Here is a 20,076-nt window from a genome sequence, read left to right on the forward strand (position 1 = left end):
CTTTTAGTCCTCATCCATTTTTGTCTTTCTTGCATCAGAGGTAGGTACTCAGAAAGCCATCTCTTCCAGAACAACTCTGCCATGTACTGTACCTGTTTCCACCTTTTCCTGACATGCAAATCACTTGGATGAAACAGTCCTGGTGGAAAAACTGGTTTATTTTTCAGCAACAACAAGTGATTGGGTGTCAGTGCTTCAAGATCATTTGAGTCATCTGAAACTTTAGTAATGGGTCTGTCGTTCATTATAGCTTCAACCTCACAGAAGACTGTGTGGAGTCCTTCATCATCCAGAACTTGCTCCTTAAGAACTGAGGCTAAAATAATCTTTACTGAACGAATGAGACGCTCCCACACACCGCCTTGGTGAGAAGCTGCTGGGATGTTGAAGTTCCATTTCATGCCATCCTGAACAAAAGCCTTTTGAATTTTGGCATGGTCCAGCTCAGTCAAACTTTCTTTCAACTCTCGATTCGCCCCAACAAAATTTGTAGCATTATCAGATCTGATGGTCGAAACTGGGCCTCGTCTACAGATGAACCTCCTCACAGCATTTATACAAGAGTCTGTATCAAGTGTACATGCAATCTCCAGATGTACTGCACGACTGGTGAAACAAGTAAAAAGAACTCCATACCTTTTAAGGAGACTTCGTCCTCTTTTAACACTTATAGGTCCAAAATAGTCCACTCCAACCTTTGTGAATGGAGCTATGTCTGGCAGGACTCTCTCTTCAGGCAGATCCGCCATCTTTTGTTCAACAAACTTTCCTCTGTTGCGTCTACACGTGATACAACGAGAGATAATTTTCCTGGCAGCAGAATTTGCATTTAATATCCAGTAATTTTGTCTTAGTTTTGACAACATGTGTGCTCTTCCTGCATGTCCCAACCTTTGATGGATATGGCGTAAAATCAGTGTTGACACATGCATATCTTTTGTCAAAATTACAGGATGCTTTAATTCCATAGGCATGGCTGCTTTATTCAATCGGCCACCCACTCTGAGGATTCCTGCATCCAACACTGGATCAAGTTTATAGAGACAATTTCCCTTAGAGACTCCTTTGAGGCCATTGCGGATTAAAGCCATTTCAGTCGTAAATTTCTGTTGTTGTGCATATTGAAGAATAGCTTGTTCTGCCTTTGCCAAGTCTTCTGGAGTGAGATTTCCTTTCTTCAAAGTGGTCTTAAATCTTTCCATTCTTATCTCCACTTCTTTCTGACCTTCCGGATCATTCTTATTCAAACCTGCAGCAAGCAACTCTTTCCTCTTCTGTGCCAACAACACCAAGACCTCTTTCATCTTTAAAAGCCAGGCTACAGAGATTTTAAGTTTTGCCCAAGACGAGAAGTAGAGGATAAAATAGCTGGTAGGATTTTGTAATTCTCTCACAATGGCATTCATTGTCAGGTCCCTTTTGACCTCTGGGTCATCTGCAGAAATTACACTGTACTCCACATCCAGTTTAGGCCATTCCTTTTCTGACTCATAGAGAAATTCTGGCCCTTTTATCCATCTCCTACATTTGAGGAGATCCCCAGCTCTCATACCTCTAGATGCGTCATCTGCAGGATTCTCCTTAGAAGAAACGTATCTCCACTGATTCACATCTGTTGCTTCCCGAATAACAGCAATTCTGTTTGCAACAAAAGTATTGAATCTTCTGGTTTCATTGGAGATGTATTTCAGTACTGTTGTGCTATCAGTCCAAAAAACTGATTTTTCCAACCTGACTTGCAGCTCCTTTTGCAGAAACCTGTCCATCCGAACTGCAAGAACTGCAGCCGTCAATTCCAACCTGGGAATTGTAGTTTGCTTGAGAGGAGCAACTCTAGCCTTTCCCAGGATAAAAGCAACATGCGTGACGTTATTCTTTTCCAACTTTAAATATGACACCGTTCCATACCCATCTTGACTTGCATCAGAAAAATGATGAAGTTGTGCCCTATCTGGTCTTCCAAAGCAATTTGGTTTAATGCAACGTTCCACTTTAAACTTTGAAATCAGCTGGAGATCCTCCAGCCAATCACGCCACCGCTGGGAAAGAGAGTGGGGAATAACTTCATCCCACTTCAAATTTTGTCGGCAAAGCTCTTGTAGCAACAGTTTAGCTGGCATACTGAAGGGAGACAAGATTCCCAAAGGATCATACAGTGAGCTGACCACAGACAAAATTCCCCTTCTGGTTGTTGGACGGTCCTGCAGGGAGGTTCTGAACTGGAACTTGTCTGTTGCTATGCACCACTGTAAACCCAGTGCTCTCTCAACTGGAAGTTGATCTGTGTCCAAATCCAGATCCTTAATTTCCTTTGCTCTTCTTTCCTCTGGGATTGACATGAGCACTGTGCGACTGTTGCTGATCCATTTTGAAAGCTTAAATCCTCCTTTAGCGCAGATATCTGTCAGCCTCTTCACCATGTGCACTGCCTCCTCTTCTGAAGCAACAGATTTCAAACAATCATCCACATAAAAGTTTCTTTTGACTGTATCAACCACTTCAGCTGGAAACTGTTGTGCATTATCATCTGCAGTTCTCTGTAGAGCATAATTTGCACAACTTGGCGAAGATACAGCTCCAAACAAATGCACTTTCATCCTGCATTCCTGTGCAGACCTTGAAGTGTTGCCATGTTGCCACCACAGGAAACGGAGACGTGAACTTGGTGAAACATGGAATCAATGTCCGCCATTAATGCAACAGGCTCTTGTCTAAATCTGATCAGAACCCCAACCAGCGAGTTTGTGAGATCAGGTCCCTGTAGAAGCTGACTGTTCAATGATGCTCCTTTATAAGTTGTTCCACAGTCAAACACAACTCTTAATTTGCCCTTTGTGGGATGATACACTCCATGATGAGGGATGTACCACACCTTTCCATCATCTTTGTGCAACTCATCTACAGGCACAAACTCGGCATATCCTCGTTCAAGCATGTTGTTTACACATTTAGTGTATTCATCCTTATAATGAGTATCCTTTTCAAATCTCCGTCTGAGACTCTGGAGACGCTGCTCCGCGACACAGAGGTTATTTGGCAAACTGGAACCTTCTCTCCTGAAAGGCAAATCAATGTGATAATGATTTCCAATAAGCTTTATTGAACTACTAACAATATCCATGAAACACAGATCCTCTCTAGACATTTCAGTCTGCTCCTCTGATGATCTTTCATTAAAATCATGATTGTACTGTTTAATCAACATGTCTTCAAGACGCTCAACAGAAATCCTATTGGCTGTTACAGCAGTGCAGTTGGTTTTATTTCCACTGTTACTTCCAGTGCGCAGGGGACCATTTATGACCCAGCCAACTTTTGTTTTTACAGCATAAGGTCCACCTCCCACACTGTTTATCACCTTCCATGGCTCCAAAACATTGGAAGCATCAGTGCCTATCAGTAGCTCCACATCTGCATTAACGTTGTACAGTTTAACAGGTTTAAGATGAGGCCACTGATCGATGTCGCTTTGCTGGGGAATATTAACTGTAGAAACTGGCATAGTCTTTTGAGTCAAAACATCTGGCAATGGCATGAAATCATTTGCTTCCAAACCAGACACTTCCAAACCAGACAGAACTTGTGTACTAACAATCCTATCTTGACTCATTGTTCTCAAAAAGATATTGGTCTTTTTACCTTTTACATTCAGCCTTTTTGCCAAAGTTTCTGTACAGAATGTACCTGAACTTCCAGGATCCAAAAACGCATAAGTTTGCACAATTTTATTACTCTTTTGGCTCTTAACTTGAACTGGAACTATAGAAAAAAATTGCATCAACTTCATGACCAGCCCCAATATACCCACATGTCTGAGTGGTTGCAGTTGAAAAGTTGACATTAGAGTTTGTCCTCTGTTGAGTTTGTTCCGAAGACGCACCTGGATCCTTTCGCTCTATATGAAGAACCCCTGGGTGCCTTTGGTGACACACGTCGCAATCCAAACGACTCCTACAGTCTTTGCTTGTGTGACCAACTTTTAAACAACCAAAACAAATTCCCCTTTCCTTGATAAAAGTCAACTTATCCTGATGCGTTTTAGCTTTAAACTGCTTACAATTCTCTAGTAAATGGTTGCTGTGTGAACAAAACAAACAACTATGCAGAACGGCGGAAGTTGTTCTGCTTCCAGTTGATTGAGTTTTGATTCCTGGCACTGTACTGACATTAGTGGCAAAACTACTTCCCTTTTTTCTTTGCTTGGTAGAACTTGAAGCTTTAAAGCTGCTTCCAGATTGTGAGTCTTGTATGTTGCCAAACACTGGATCTGATGCTACTTTTACCTGTTTTATTATAAAGGCAACCAGATCAGTGAACACTGCTCTGTAACCATTTTGTTCCTGCAGTTCATAGGCAACAACTCTCCATTTTTCCCTCAATTTGTATGGAAGTTTCATAACAACCATTCTCATATTTGAGGGCAAATCCAACTCCTTCATATAAACAACTTGCTGCATTAGATTCGAACATCCTTGAAGAAAAAGAGAGAATGACTGTAGACCTTTCACATCCTCACTTTTAATAGGTACCCAACTCACAATCCTCTCCATATATGCAGAGGCAATTTTATTTTCGTTCCCAAAATGTTCTTCAAGAAGATCTTTAGCTGTGGAATAGCCCTGCTCAGGAGGTAAATGCTGACAACTATGCACCAAATCTCTAGGCTGCCCCCTAGTGAACTGCTCTAAAAAATGCAGACAGTCGCTCCAGTTATCAGTTTTAACTTCCACTCCATTTTCAAAGGCATTCATAAATGATCTGTACTGTAAAGGGTCTCCATCAAACACAGGGATGTTTCTGGCGGGGAGGACAGAAGATAAGTTTTGTTTTACAAGCAAAGTAGTGATGTCATTTTGTTTTTGCATAATATTTACAATCTCCTTCGTGCAGTTCCCAGTCAAAGTAGGAGACTGAGGCTGTGTTTGCTGCGTCACTTGAGCTGAATCATCAACCTGATGTTGGGTTTGACTTTGTCTAGGTACGATTACTTGTGATTCAGATGCAGAATTTATACCAGAGTAATCTCTTGATGTTGGAACAAATGTATCGGCACAAGGATTTAAACTAGGCGCTTCTTGTACGTGCCCTCTTTCAAAATAAGAGTTCATTCCATCAGAATGCTCAGAGCTACAAACTGAATTTATTTTTAAGACACGAAGCTTTGCATTAGTGGCTGCCAGCTCTGTTTCCAAGGATAATGTCTCCTTTTCTTTTCTCAGTTTCTCCTTTTCTTTTCTCAGTTTTTCCTCTTGCGCTTCGATAGAATGTTTTTTCTTTAATGCAGCGAGTCGCTCCATGAGCGCTGCCTTGTCAGCCGCAGCTTTAATGCATGCGGAAGATGTTGATGAAATTCGACTTTGCTGTGACAAGGTTTTTGAAGGTGGTTTTACACTTGAGATATTAGAGACACTGTCTTCAGGTTTTATTTCATCCAAACTTTCAACAGCTTTATCATTGCGAACAGTATTGTTTTGTTCAGTATACGGCTCGCCCGCCTCCTGCAACCAAACATTTACTTTGTCCATAAAAACAGAGAATGCTGTCACCTTCGACTGAAAATGTGCAACTTGCCTTTTCACGTCATCTTCTGGCAGTGGCAAACTTAAAAAGGATTCTTGCAAAGCGTTTGCATCTTGATAGCATTTAATAAACTTCCCAAATTCAGAAGACACTTCCTTAACGTTTTCATGTGAGGTCATTAAAGCGGAAATTTTCCCCATGTACTTAGATGCTTGCTTACACATTGAACTGCGCTTTTCTTGGCATGTCTTTATATACAAATCCAAACCTTTTGGCGTAAATTTAACGCTTCTTTTCTCTGCTTGCATCTCAGTGTCATCCTCTCGTTTACTCTTAATATCCGACATTTTTATTGTCCTCTTGGATTATTTCAAACTTCATAAAGATGTACAGCACACTGAGAATCCATAGCCTAAAGTACAAACATGACATCCATTTACCTGCCTTTTGCAGCGGACAAACATTTCCACAGAGGGCGTTGGCATGTTTCAATTAGCGATCCAATTTTGCACCAATTTAGTACGTCAAAACTCAGTTCATCAGTCTTTGTAGTGAAATAATGTCTTTAAACTCCAATAGCTTCACCGTTTTCCTTTACGGCTTAAACAATATTATCACTCACCAGCTTTGATGAACGAGTGACATGTTGATCCAGGCCTCAACATCAAATCCGTCTGGATTACTCACCAGACGATCCAATACCTTTTATTCGAGTTCGACGGTGATCCTTGAAATCCTTATATCCATTAATGAAGAATTATTCCTTTGTCCACGGGAAGGTTTTTTACTTTGTGTAGTGGCAATTCCTTTACTTTTGAATGATCAAACGTCCCACAACTTAAAGTCCACAAGCCACTGCTGCATTGAGGTAATATTTCGTACGCAGGCAAAAGAAGTCCATTGTCCAAACCTTTTAGTTGAGAGTTTTGGTTTTGGTTTATTTATCCATTTGGCAAGCAATAACAAGATCCTTCCTACTGCTTCTCCTGCTCTGGTAAAAAACCATAGGCCCACCCCAATGCATGCTGGTCCTATACCAGTCTCTTTATTTATAGAAACAAAATGGCCCTACAGCTCTTACTGACTAATTTAACAAAATAACAACAAACAAAACAAATCATTTAAAACAAAATATTAACCAACAAATAAACCCCAAAATATAAATAAACTAACAAACTTTAACTAATTTCAAAATAATAAAAAATAAAGAACAAATAGCTCCAACATCACCCGTGGTCTCAGATCAGTTAGATGTTAAACTTTGAAATGGTGCAGATGAGGGGGTTCTGTGGGAACAAGAGCAGTTGCAGAGATGAATGGAAATTCTCTGTGCATTCATCATTATGAGTGACATGTTTCATAGCATACAAAGACATTTTGTTCATGCATCATCTAAATTATAGATTAGTGTGCCTGCTGAAAATTTAAGGGTCTCCTCACTCTCACTTCACTACACAACTGCAGCCATGACAGAAGGAACTCAATCAATTTATACAGAACTCTACAACTTGTAGTATAACTGTGTAATAAATATAACATGATCTCATTTGATCAAATATCTTACATGCTGTTCCTTTTTCATTTGAAAGTCAGCCATGTCTGTACTTCTTGCTGTTATTTTTTGGTTATAAATGACTGTTTGAACAAGGCTAATGGATAATGTTTGAAAGCATTAATTCAAGAGCAGTGAATAAACAGTTGAAATTAAAATAGAGAAAAAATGTCTTAAAAAGGTAAAAATATTAAGTTGCAATATTACAATAATACAGAGAAAACATAAACATTCAGACTACGCCGTCATCTAGAAATTTGATTCTGGATTTAACAGGGACCCAGTGAGAAGAAGCCAAAAAGTTACATCAGTACTCTGCAGCATTTTGGATCAGCTGAAGGCTTGACTTTAGAAGCAGGACATTAATGATCATCTTTGTCCTTAAGACATTCCTGTAGTTTAAATAATTGGTGCGTGTTATGTGGTTTCATGAACAATTCAAGCTGCATATGTCATCCACATTCTTGTGTTGTGGCATTGTTATGCAAGGCCTTCTAATTATACTCCATAGAGGAATCATATATAATGCAAATGGTATTGGTCCTATCTAAAAATCCTTTTAAAAAAAAAACATTTATTGTAAATTCCAGTACTTTCATTTTCATCGTCAATATGATGTCATGTCCGCCATTTACGTTTCTTTCACATCACATTTAGCATATGTCACCTGAAGCAATTTGTTTCCACAGCAGACTTTTGTTCAACTCTCCACTAAATATGGGTAAATATGGGTAAAGGTTTTTGTTAGTTAAACTAAATCATTTTGTTCTGGGTGCTCGCTGACTGAACCTCTTCAGCTCACAGTTTTTCGTTTGCTTCTACCTTTAGGTCCTTATACTGAGTTGACTTTCTGACTTTTGTTGCAGATCTGAAACTGTGGCCACTAAATGTGGATATTAAAAAAAAAGCAAAACCCAAAAGGTGTTGAAAAAAATAACCCAACACTGAAACATATTCAACAAATGTTTGAAATATTTTATTTTATACATACATTCTTTTTGAAAAGGCAACATTGAAAACCAAGGATGATATTGGTAAAAGTGTACTACTTCTAACAGAAACTTATATATGATGTTTTCTTTACATAATAAATATGACTTTATAGCTAATTATTGCATAAAAAGAATAAGAGTGATGTTAATATAGATTTGATTTTTAATTAAATTATCTGTCACTCCCAAAATGTTCTCTGTGAAGACCTCTCAGCTATCTTCGTTATCCAGGTGGCAGTACAAATTAATGGATACCAATATGGCAGCAATCTGGAGAAACAAAAGTGTAAGAGTCCAAACAGAATGACATAAACAGGTTTTGAATGCATCCTTAAGCTTTGCATGAGTTTTTACCTCCAGTAATCCAATTCCTGCAGCAGTGCCTCCCATGGTGCTAGCGTTCTCTTTGATGATCATCAGGATCTGCTGAAAACAGCCCTAATAGGAAATGGGCTCTGGTTAATTCCTAATGCATCATCATAACACGCATGGCTGACACTCATGCAGACACTAATGCAAAAATAACAATCGCAAAACTGCAAAATAATGGTTGGCTCAAAATCCACTACATTTCTAGGCCAGAATCAAGATGCTTGGGGCAGTCAACACTTGGTCCAGAATCAAATATTTTAACTGTTGCTACCGTCATAGAATTTAGACATACATGGTCCCCCACTGTTAAAATCTTAGTGACGTTTTGGTGTTTTTCATTTGTTTGCATAGCTCTGAGGTTATGCAAAAAGAATGACTGTGGAATTTCAATCCATGCAGGAGCTACAATGAGACTTCAGTTGAAGATAAGTTAACCTGAAAAAATGTTAAAGCTTAAAAACGTATGGCAAAAAACAAAAAAATAGCTGCAGTAGACAGTTTCCATTGTTTTTACTGGACATTGTTGTCATTGGGCAGGATGTTCCACACATTTTCACACCACTACATGTGTCAGTAATGAACTACAATGTGGGTGGCATGGTTTCAATACCAGGAATATAAACTTTATTTATGCTTAGCACCATTTATGTCTATGTAAAAATATTTAATATTACAGCATTAAAAAGGTCTTTTACAGGTTTTGGTCTCTATAGTAAGTTCTTATCTAACAACCATACTTAAATTGCACTTTTCTTCTAGAATTAAACCCTCGAAATGCAGTTTAATAATACAAGTCTCATACTCCCAATCACTCACACATTCATACAGTGCTTTATTCTATGCCATACCATCTTGTCTAGCACACATACTCTAATATAAAGCCATCAGAATCTCGGCCGAGGATATTTCAACATGTGAACCGGAGGAACTGACAATCAAACTACCAACTTTCAAATTAGTAGGAAACCTGCTTTACTTCCAGGCCCACAGTCCCCAGACAACTTCATAGCATGACAGAATATTTGTTTTCACTTCTTTTGATTCTATTTTGATTCTAATTAGTGGTCACTAACAGCTACATATGTAGCTGGCAGTTGTCTGCTACATATCAGTGAACTGGACCTGGAACGCCACAGAGCATGGCAAACAGTATTCCTGCTAAACACTAGCTTGTTTGAATTGTCATTGTTTTCATGCCAGAGCTGCACAATGTATAATATGGTAATTTCACCTGCACATTGCTGTACTCTGCCTGGGCTGGGGTGCAAGTGTTGTTGTTGGTCCTGCAACAGATGGAAGGCAGGCTGCCTCCAGTTGCATTTTGGAAGTTAGAGCCCATGAAATCAGTGTAGTTGGAGAAACCACAGCAATTTAGCTGAAAGAAGGATGACATTCTTGTGTTATTCATGCCGCAGGAAAATATGTGAAGAGGGTTATCTACATAATGGTCCTTTCTTAAAGGCACTGTCTTGTCTTGATGTTAGTGGTTTCTATCTCCTCTTTCAGACATATATTCCAGCAGGGTGTAGGTGTTACTTGCCTAAATCTCATTCTTCTCTTTCAGCTAACTCTTCTGGACTTGCCTTAGTCTCTGCAGGTATTTGGTGGTTGCAACTTTCCTGGCAGCCGCTTCATGATTCCCACATCCCTGTGAGATTGCCCTGTAATTCTCGCTATTCTTAGTGTCTGCAATGTTCCCTTTTGGTTTTGCAATCCCCTCAGTTCTGACTACCATCACTCTCTTTGTTTGTTCCCTCTCCAGTTCGAATAGCATTCCACTGTCACTGGTGTAGATCTTGGTGGGATGGATAAGTGAATCGATGTCCTGTTTACTCCTGGCATACAGCTTGATATCATCCATGTAGAGGAGGTGGCTAACGATTGCTCTATTCTGTAAGCAGTGTGTGTAATCAGTCTTGTCAATCACCTGGGATTAAAGAGTTCAGGCCTACAAAGAACAGTGGGGGGAGAGCATCTTGAACAACTGCTCTGTTTACCAGTAGCTGATGTTTTGCCCCTCTGATCCCCAAGGATCTGTGAACATTGGGGATCAGCACTGTCCAGCCTTCAATTATCCATTCCAGCTACGTGTTGTCCATTATCAACCGGTTCATTTCTGCTGCCAGGTGCTCATGGAGTGCAGTTAGTTCTTCAGCAAGCAGATGTGAATCATGTTGGGGCCTGGTACTGTCCAACTGGTGCTGTTCATGCTTGACACTCTTTGTTGGATGTTTGTAATGGTTACTAGATCCTGTTCAGGCAGCAGAAATCCAGACTCATCCGACAAGACAATGTGTTTGCAATTGTCTGTTATTTGAGTTAGTGTTGCTTTCCTACCAGCTGAAAGCATCCCAGCCAACCTTGTCTGACTTCCAACATTCAAGGAATTTCACTCCCTGGATATTTTCTCTTTTGAAGATCATTGTCTGTAGGATGACTATGTTCTAAAATACAGGTAGATCAGCGATTTCTGAAATACTCAGACCAGCCTGTCTAGCATCAGCACCTATGCCATGTTCAAGTCCCTTAAACCACTTTTGTACATGACTAAATGCATTTGTTTCTGTCATGTGATTGGCAGAACAGATATATATGTTAATATTGTTACACCCCGGCCTAGGCAACCGGGGGGCAACGTAGAAAAACAAAGATAAGGAAAATAAAACCACGAAGGCTCTCCACCAAAATCCCAAAACGAAAAATCCCATGACGAAAATATTAACAAACCCATTCACAACTATTTACAACAAACTATTTATTTACAACAAAACACCAAACTATTTACAACACGGGGGAGATCGCGACCATGACACACTGAAACACAAGGCTTAAATACATAGAAGGGGCAATCAGGGAATGGACCACAGGAGGGAAACACAGCTGGGGCAAATTAGACCTGACGAGACAGGGAAACGTAAACTGAAAACACTAAGATAACACAGACTTTCAAAGTAAAACAGGAAACACATAATAGTCACGCCAAAAGCAACACACCGACAACACCAAAACGTAACAATATGCAGTTAAGCAGGTATACATAAATCAATGGTGAATGTATATACAGTTTATATATATAAAGTTCTAAACACATATAACAAGAATAGGAAAACACAATATCCTGTACCTGTGTCATGGTGCTGTTCCAGAGCTTAGTGACAGCAGGATCATTACCATATTGATTCTGTAGAGCAGGAGTCGCCCACGCTCTCAAGATCCCCTCAGCCTGTGGAAAAAACTGATTTACTGACATCATATATAAACAAATATATCCTCACTGGACACATCTAGTCTGAATTTTATATTTTGTTTCTAAAGTCACTGGGTCAAAATTACCCAGTGACAATCCTTTCTATCTATACTCGCTAGGTTGTTATGTTTAGTTTTAGTGTCTTGTGATGTCTAGGTAAACTGTGTCAGATGTGTCCTCACTTCCCACATTATCCCTCTTGTATTTAGTGTCTGTGTCTTCCTTTGCTCCGTGTCGCGATCCATGGCTGTGTGTTTACTTGTGTGCCTCTCCGTGTGTTTAGGTTATATTTTCCCAGTTTACTTTTGTATCGTTTTCCCCTTGTGTCAGCAATAAAGCTGCCTTTTGAGTTCACTTTCTTGCCCCCGTGTAGTCTGCAATTGGATCCTGCCTGCCTTTCCTGCCTGCACAGAGCAGAGCATCATGACAAGGATAGCTTGCCCTCATGTCCTCCCTTCTTTGTTTCCTTTCCTTTGCAGATTGCTATTTCTGTTTTGATAAATAAACCTATCACGTACTGTCACAAAGACCTAATTGATGGGTAGGGAGGGTCAGAAATGTACTCTAAATGCATGTAGCCATGTACAGCCCTATTTTCTTTTCTTTTTAGCTTCTCTGTGTGGGTGGACATGTTTGAATGCGTGCACAGTGAATGGGATACATGGGGTATCCCAAGGGGATGCTGCGATACAAGTCACGATTAAATGTGCCCCCCAAGTGAGGCTAAAATCAGAAAGATATATTACTAGGAGGCTAATTCAATACTGTCAATTGCCCTGCGCCTTGTCACTTTCTGTTGGATGCATACACGTGCATTCGCCCACACATGCACGCACGCACGCACGCACGCACGCACACACACACACACACACACACACACACACACACACACACACACACACAGTGGATAAGCAACAAAGAGCTTGAAGTAATACACAGTTCAGTGATGCAGGAGATGTTAGCACTGTACATCTATCAATGTAGAGTGGTATGAACACATTTACACATGATCAAAATCTCCACCTTCATCTTTTATTAAATTAGTGATCTCTTGCTCTATAGTATGTTGCTGTTTTTCAAATAATTAACAGTATCTTTTCTTGTATGGCATACATGTTAAGAAGAAAGCAATAAATAAAAATCAAAGCAACTAATTCCAAAGAAAGTGATATACTCATTTGTTCATAGGAGTGGGTTAGTTGTCATAATTGTCATAATTGTCATATTTAGTCATGTTTTTGCTCGTTGGGTTAGCGGGTTGTTGGGTTAGTGCAGAGGTTCCCAAAGTGGGGGAACAGAGCCATTGCGGGAGGGGGGGGGGGGGGGTATGATAATAAAAAAAAAAGAGAATGCTTGGATACTGCTAGTATAATGGACAGAGTTTTTTGGGGGGCTTCCAAACATCGCCAAATATGTTTCCAAACCAACTTCTGTCCAAGCCAAAGATTAGAAAATATGATGAAGCACATCTTGCCGTTGGCTTCACCTACGTGGCTTCACCACCTATGTGTCGCCTTCTGTTCCTAAAAAAAGCAACAGAGCACTCGGTGGTCTCACAAACTCAGGTGGGATACTGTCTGTCCAATCCAAAGTAAAGTCCGGGTTCTGTCTGAGGTTGATGTCTAAAAATGATCAGTGCATTGCTGGAAGATGCAATAAGACGGTAGTTGGGAGCACTGTGCCACTGGATACGTCCATACGTGCCAGCAAGAAGTAGCTTTCCAGAAGTGGTCCTTGATTCTTGGAAAACTCTGACTCTTCTAACCCTTCTGAGAATTCTGTTCACTGCTCTGTGTGAACTCTTGTGGGGAACACCTGACCATGGCTGGTCTATGGTGAAATTACCCTTTCTAATGCGCTCAATACTGTTTAGTAACATGGACATGTATGTTTTGGTTTATTGCATGTGTGGGTTAGAATGGATGTTACCAATATCTAATCAGAATTTCATGTTAATGGCACATTTAGAAATATATTTACTTAGAAAATTGGTGGCATGTTCAATACTTTTTAAAAAAATCTGTTGTACATGTATCAGTACAACATACATTTATATTCCTCTTGTTTTTTGGGGTTTTTTGTTTGTTTTTTTAAGGCATTTGGTTTTTAAACATTTTCTAAGTAAGGATAAGAATTAAGAATTAAAGTGGCGCAACTGTTGTGTCACTAAACATCACAGCACATCTATTTCACAGCACATCTATTTCATGTACTCATAACTCATATCATATCAGCCCTGTAATATATCTCCACTTTGGTCACTTTGTACAAACAGAACCATGACAACGACCACTGACAGCTTCTCATAATACATGCTGGAAATCTCAGTTACTCTGACTACCTGAAGGTTATTGACTTCCTGGTTAGATGAGCAGCAGAGACCCAGAAACCAAAAGGCAGATTTATGCTGCAGATAAGTAATACATGATAGATCAGGTCTTTATTTATATCCTCCTTTATTTGTACCCTCCTCTGTCTTTTACATATTTACACAGGCAGCTATATATATGCATATTAGATGTATATTGTCCATTTTCATTATTCCACTGGTATACTGTTTATTGTGTCTTATGAAAAGCAGGAGATGGAAAGCTGGTCTCACACATTAATATCCACGATGGAACTTACCATGTCTGCAATGAACAAATGATGCTAAAGATAACAAAGAGCACATTAAATTGTTTTAATGAAAACAAAGCTGAGTTATATCTTACATTTAATGGGGGTTCAGGCAATAGCTTGGACCCACTCCTCACTTTCTCTAGACAAGCATGCTCTCTGTTGTCAAAACGTGTCTCACCAGTTGCCGTTTACATGGTTGGCTTTGGTTTGCTCAGCTTTTGGAAATGAGAGTGGAGAGATTGAATTTAACAAACTCAGAGAACGACAGCAGGAGAGCAGCTCAATGTTCAGTCTCCAAGGACAACCACCAACACACTTGCCTATAGCTTCTTTGTTTGATAGGTGGCACACTCAGGATTGAACAGGAACATAATATATTACATTCCACCCAGAGAAAGAAGTTAAATGCAAACCTGGACACTGCAAAAAATAATCTTTAACAGAACATCAGGGCAACTGCATAAAAGATTTAAATCGCTCAACATATATATACATATATATATGTATATATGTCAATTTAGTTCAAAAACTGCTGATTCAAAAGCCTCAGTTTTAAAGTATTTGCACACACATACATCAATGAACGAGAAGGTCGCTTCCCTTTGCCTTTTGGGTCAGAGAATGGGTTCTGTCATTTGTGCTTATGCACAGAATGGCAGTTCAGAATACCGAACCTTCTCCTACTGGGAGACTTTAACACTGTGGGCAACAACAGTGAGACCTAGAGGGGTGTAACTGGTCGGAACAGCGGGTTACCCTGTGGGACTTCAGAAGTAGCTCATGGGTACAGGCAAGCCAAACAGAATGTGGCTCAGCAGTAGCTGAAGCCAAAAAATCTGGTGTGCAGAGGGTGTTCCTGACCTCAACTGAGGATATAGTCAACCAGTGGAAGGAATACTTTGAGGATCTCCTTAATCTCACTGACACATCTTCTGTAGAGGAAGCAGAGTCTGGGGACGAGATCACTGAGGTAGTTTATCCTTTATTGGCCAAGATTTGTACAGGTCCAATGGATTATTTTGTTATTTTGGGTGCAAAATGAAAAAATAATTAACATCTTTTAGGAACCATTTGAATTTTCTCTCTAGCCCAAAATGGTTGAGGAATATGAAAATGTGAAGCGCGTGTGAAATAATCTAATCAGACCTGATTTTTTTTACATCCATGTTCAGACAGTACTACCTTGTGGATGTCTTCTGCTACCATGATAACACAATATCCCTGTAAAGCTCACTTTTTCTTCTTTCCAAAGCATTTTGTCTCTAGCACAAATGGTAACAGAGTTATTGACATTTAAAAACTCCTTGTAAAATGGGCCTGCTGGTGGGCAAATGGTAAATTATAATGGCCAACAATAAGTCTGTTTGGTTTCCACCGCAGATGCCCTTTGTCACCAATTCTAAAGGTTAGCCAGGTGGCACACCATTTGTCATCATCACTATACATGAGATTGTTGTTTTCACTGGATTATCATACAAATGATATGGGGCAGCTCTGTCTCAGGAGGTACAATAGGTCATCAACTAATTGGAGCATAGTGGATGGATCAGTCTGTATGTTGAAGTATCCTTGGGCAAAATAATGCGTTGCCCTCTGAGTTACAACCACATTCATTGGAGTCAGTGTGTGTGAGTATGAGAGTATGAGAATGTTATGTCATAGAGTAGTAAATGCTGTATGAATGTGTATGTGACTGAGTAAATTAGTAGAGAAGAATCAGTAGAAATTTAGAGTAAGTTAAAGAAATAAATGCAGCAGCCACTTGGCAAATAATAATGAGCCAGTCAAACTGTACAGTGGAACCCCGACTTACGAAACTAATTCGTTCCAGAGGGTAAGTCAAAATGTTCGTAAGTCGAAGCACCTTTTTCCATCGCCTTTTCCCAAAACCAAAAACGTCCTCCAGTTTTTGGTTTTGGGAAATATTTTAGCAGTTATAATCTACAGGACTTTCTTTTGCTTGTTTTGTTTGTTTTTGCTTGTTTTTGTCCTTTTTTGTGATACTTTTTGCAGTGTGTACCTGCAGCTTAAACTGGTTTATCAATAGCAGAAGTTCAAACAAATTAAATGAAATTTTCAAGCACTGCAGAGTTCCCTCTGCTCTATTCCCCATTTCCCAGCTGCAGAAAGCCAAGTATTAGATTACCATTCTTGCCTCTGGAATTTCAGGAACAACCGATTTTCTCTTAGGACCCCAGTCTTCACTAACCTCCCTTTTCACAGCGCCTTTGAATTCCTTTTAATTTTTACTTGGTGTGGCACTAAATGAAAATGGAGTATGCATGTATGCAGGTGTGTGTGTGTGAGTGTGTGTGTATGTGAGTGAAAGAGAGAGAGAGAGAAGGCAGACAGAGGGGAACACATATCTAAATAGGCTGTTTTGCATATAAAATGCTTTAGGTTTTATATTTCAGAGTAATATATTGTTCAAAGTGAGAGACAGTGCACACAGCCCCAGGCTATCCCAGAGTCATTAAGTAGCAGAAATGTAGTGAGGTGGACATAAAGCCCATAATTCAATAATAGTCCACTGCTAAGATAGAAAATTTATATTGAGATAAAATCCAGACAATAGCACAATGAGGTGAAAGGGTGGGAGAAAAAGCAGAACTAGATGAGAAAAATAAAAAAAGACAAAAGAAAAAGGAAAAGGAAAAGGAATGAGAGTAATGGACAAAGAGAAAAAGGATGGATGCAGGAAATGAAAACTTACAAACGAGGTGTAGGTCAAAGCTACGACTCCAGTAGCCACTTCAGAAATGAATATGATGAGCATGATGGAGGCAAACTGCAGGGAGAGAAGAAGAGGGGAATGTGTCAAGGTTTTTCAAATATACTGATTAAAAAAAAGCTTATCTATAGTCGCATTGTTGTAAAATCAATGGACAGTGAGTACACGGGTCTATGCTGAAAGGACAGAGCTGATGATCCATCTTCATTTATTATGTTTAGTTCATTACAGCAGTTTCTCAGGTAGGCCAAATATCTGCTGCTAACTGTGATGCCAGTTGTAGAATATACTCCTCTGCTGTCATTCAACTCACCAGGAGCTGTAGACATGATGGGGGCGCTGCAGGGGCAAAATGTGCTGCCTGTGCTCCTCATTACTCACTGCAGTGGGCTAAGAGGTAGTTAACGTCTTCGCTAATGAGTGTAATAATGTACAATGTGTTGTACAAGGGTTGGTGGTGTTGCTGATATGGATGAGGAAGGAGGGTGGCTGATGAACCCAGTGTAAAAGCAAGGATGGGTGGGATACCAAAAAAAATGTGGGCCACTTCATGAAACCACACAGTATCATTTTTAGTGTTTTTGATCTTAATATCAGTGTCCTCATTTAAAAGCAGTGAAGCAATACATATATGGATTATTAATCCATGATTGCTGTTTTATTCCATCTAATGAATTGAAGTTTAACATTTAGTCTTATTTCTTTAGTTGCTCAAACTTTCCATTGAGATGTGATTGAGATATGATTCCACTGAAATAATATTTAAGCAATTACAGGTGACAAACTTTTATTGACTCTGAAGACAGACTGAAACGACTACCTGAAACTGTGCATGATATCAGTGACTGACGTGACAGGGTAGTAAAAATATTAGAAGATTGTCTAGGCCTCCGGAGCCTGGAAAATCTGTTAGTGACTCATTATCAGCTTCAAAATTCTGCACACCAAGTGAGTTTCTCCATCTGAATGCACACAGAGAGTGACTCTGCGTGCACCCTATGGTTTTCCTTCCAGTATTTGTTCTTTTCCTATTTGTTACTGTTTGCTACACACTTATTTGTTACGCCAGTGTTCAGGTACTTTATTAGCCATCGTCTAAAGCAGGAGTTGTCCACTTACTGTAAGGAGTAGACACTTGCTCTTCTTATGGGCTGCATAACAGCCCAAGATTCCCAGCAGCACCAGCGCAGCCCCGATGACAATGCAAAAGAAGCCAACATTGACCACCTGGGTACTTTGTTTGGAGAAAGGTCTCAAGATCTGTAGCAAGGAAGCCCCATCACTGCTCACCCAGATCCCCAATGCCAGCAGAGTGAGGCCACCCATCTGTAGGAGAAACAAGATCCATATACTGTACACTTAAGAAAAAATTGTGTTCATTGCAAATTTCTGTTAAGTATGTGCAAGTAATTCCCATTTGACAAAATAAGTAAATTAAATTGTTTAATTGAAAATGGGATGATCTGTTCAGTTCACTTTTTTATTTCTTTATTGACTTCTGCATTTACTTTGCCATGCGTCAAGAGCAGTGCATCAATTTTAACATAGTATGTCCGTTTCTGTTTCCCTCACTCTCACTGTTATTTTCAATGTATTCTACTAGTACAGAATCATTTAAATTGTATTATTGGATACATTAATTGGTTACATTGTTTTTTTTAACAGAGCTGACAAATCAACAAGTTATAATCTCAGACAGACAGCCTCACGCTGATCTTGTTATATCAGATTACTGCTTTCCCCAGGGTGACTGTAGCGTAAGCTATGCATTGTAATGTTAACTGTAAAGTAGTATTTACAGGTAAAAAGAAATTATGAAATAACTACTACAATGACACTTACTTGTAGCATTCCTTATGTTTCCTGCATTTTTTATGTTTGAAAAGACAAATAGGGTCATCATCATTATTATGCACTAATTTGCATATATTTCTAATACACAGAGTGTAGTCAAATAAGTACCCAAATGTGTATCTTGGATATTTCTTTGCACTAATGAGAAAAATGGCTATGTAGCCTAATAGAAGGAAACCAGCTTAAAATATAAAAAAAAAACTGCTTGGTTCATGAAGTCTTCAACCTGTAGTGTCTCACACTGGTCCACAATCAAGTAAGCCTCCCTATGGATATAGCCATTGCCGTTACTTAAGAAACCACATTACAAAACATTACATGCTGCACCAATTAGATTGATGCATGAGCATTACAGACAACAGATAAATTCTTTCAACCACAATTTCCGACTATTTAATGATGTGTTATGAATCCAAACAGAGGTGTCACCAGACAGTGTAGTAGTCTTTGTGTCTAGATTTCATGCCAGCAGCCCCTGAGGGTAAAGATAAAAGTTCTTTTCCTCTTTCCATCTTATAAAAATCCCAATTAACTTCAATGTCTGCAGCAGGCTGCTCTATATGTTTTATCAGTCTCTTGTTGCAGGCACCATCTTCTTTGCTGTAGCGTGCTGGGTTGCAGGCATCAAAGCAAAGGACACAAACAGACTGAACAAACTCATCAAGAAGGCAGAGTCTGTTGTTGCCATGAAGCTCGCCACCCTGGAGGAGGTGATCAGTGACAGAATGCTGGCAAGACCGCAGGCAATGATGCAGCCCCCCCCCCCCATAACACACTGGACAATCTGAAGAGCAGTTTCAGGAACAGGTTCCTTCAACCTCGTTGTTGAGGGAACGTTACAGTAGGTCTTTCCTTCCCGCTGCTATTATTTATATGTATATTTATGTTTATACCTATCTCTATTTATGTATTTATCTTAATATTTATTATTCTTAACATTTCTTAATATTTATTCTATCAATATCTCTGTTTCTACACTCATTTTATATGAGTGCTTGATGTTTGGTGTATATTTGCTGCTATGACAACTCAGTTTCCCTCTGGGATTAATATACAGTAGTTTCTCTGACCTGTGTGAAGGCATCTGCAAAATGACAGCATCTTTATGTCACTACCTTTAATTCACACAGGCTCATTGACCAGGAACCGATTCAATAATCATCCAATGCTGTTTGAGAAAGCCAGC

The 20,076-nt window shown here is 39.5% G+C and overlaps 1 protein-coding gene across 1 annotated transcript in view; it reads right to left on the minus strand.

Annotated features, from left to right (window-relative positions):
• Positions 1-8,134: 8,134 nt before the first annotated feature.
• Positions 8,135-20,076, minus strand: part of tspan1 (tetraspanin 1) — a 32,508-nt gene continuing 20,566 nt past the window's right edge. The window contains exons 5-10 of the mRNA XM_082509908.1: positions 18,156-18,362; positions 17,019-17,093; positions 11,561-11,659; positions 9,668-9,811; positions 8,419-8,502; positions 8,135-8,334 (exon numbers count right to left, since the gene is read on the minus strand). Of these exons, the coding sequence (XP_082366034.1) occupies positions 8,275-8,334; positions 8,419-8,502; positions 9,668-9,811; positions 11,561-11,659; positions 17,019-17,093; positions 18,156-18,362 (669 nt within the window). The 3' untranslated portion in view covers positions 8,135-8,274. The remainder of the gene's footprint in view (positions 8,335-8,418; positions 8,503-9,667; positions 9,812-11,560; positions 11,660-17,018; positions 17,094-18,155; positions 18,363-20,076) is intronic.

This window comes from Aulonocara stuartgranti (assembly GCF_965226115.1).
Source record: "Aulonocara stuartgranti genome assembly, chromosome: 17".
NCBI classification, from domain to species: Eukaryota; Metazoa; Chordata; class Actinopteri; order Cichliformes; family Cichlidae; genus Aulonocara; species Aulonocara stuartgranti.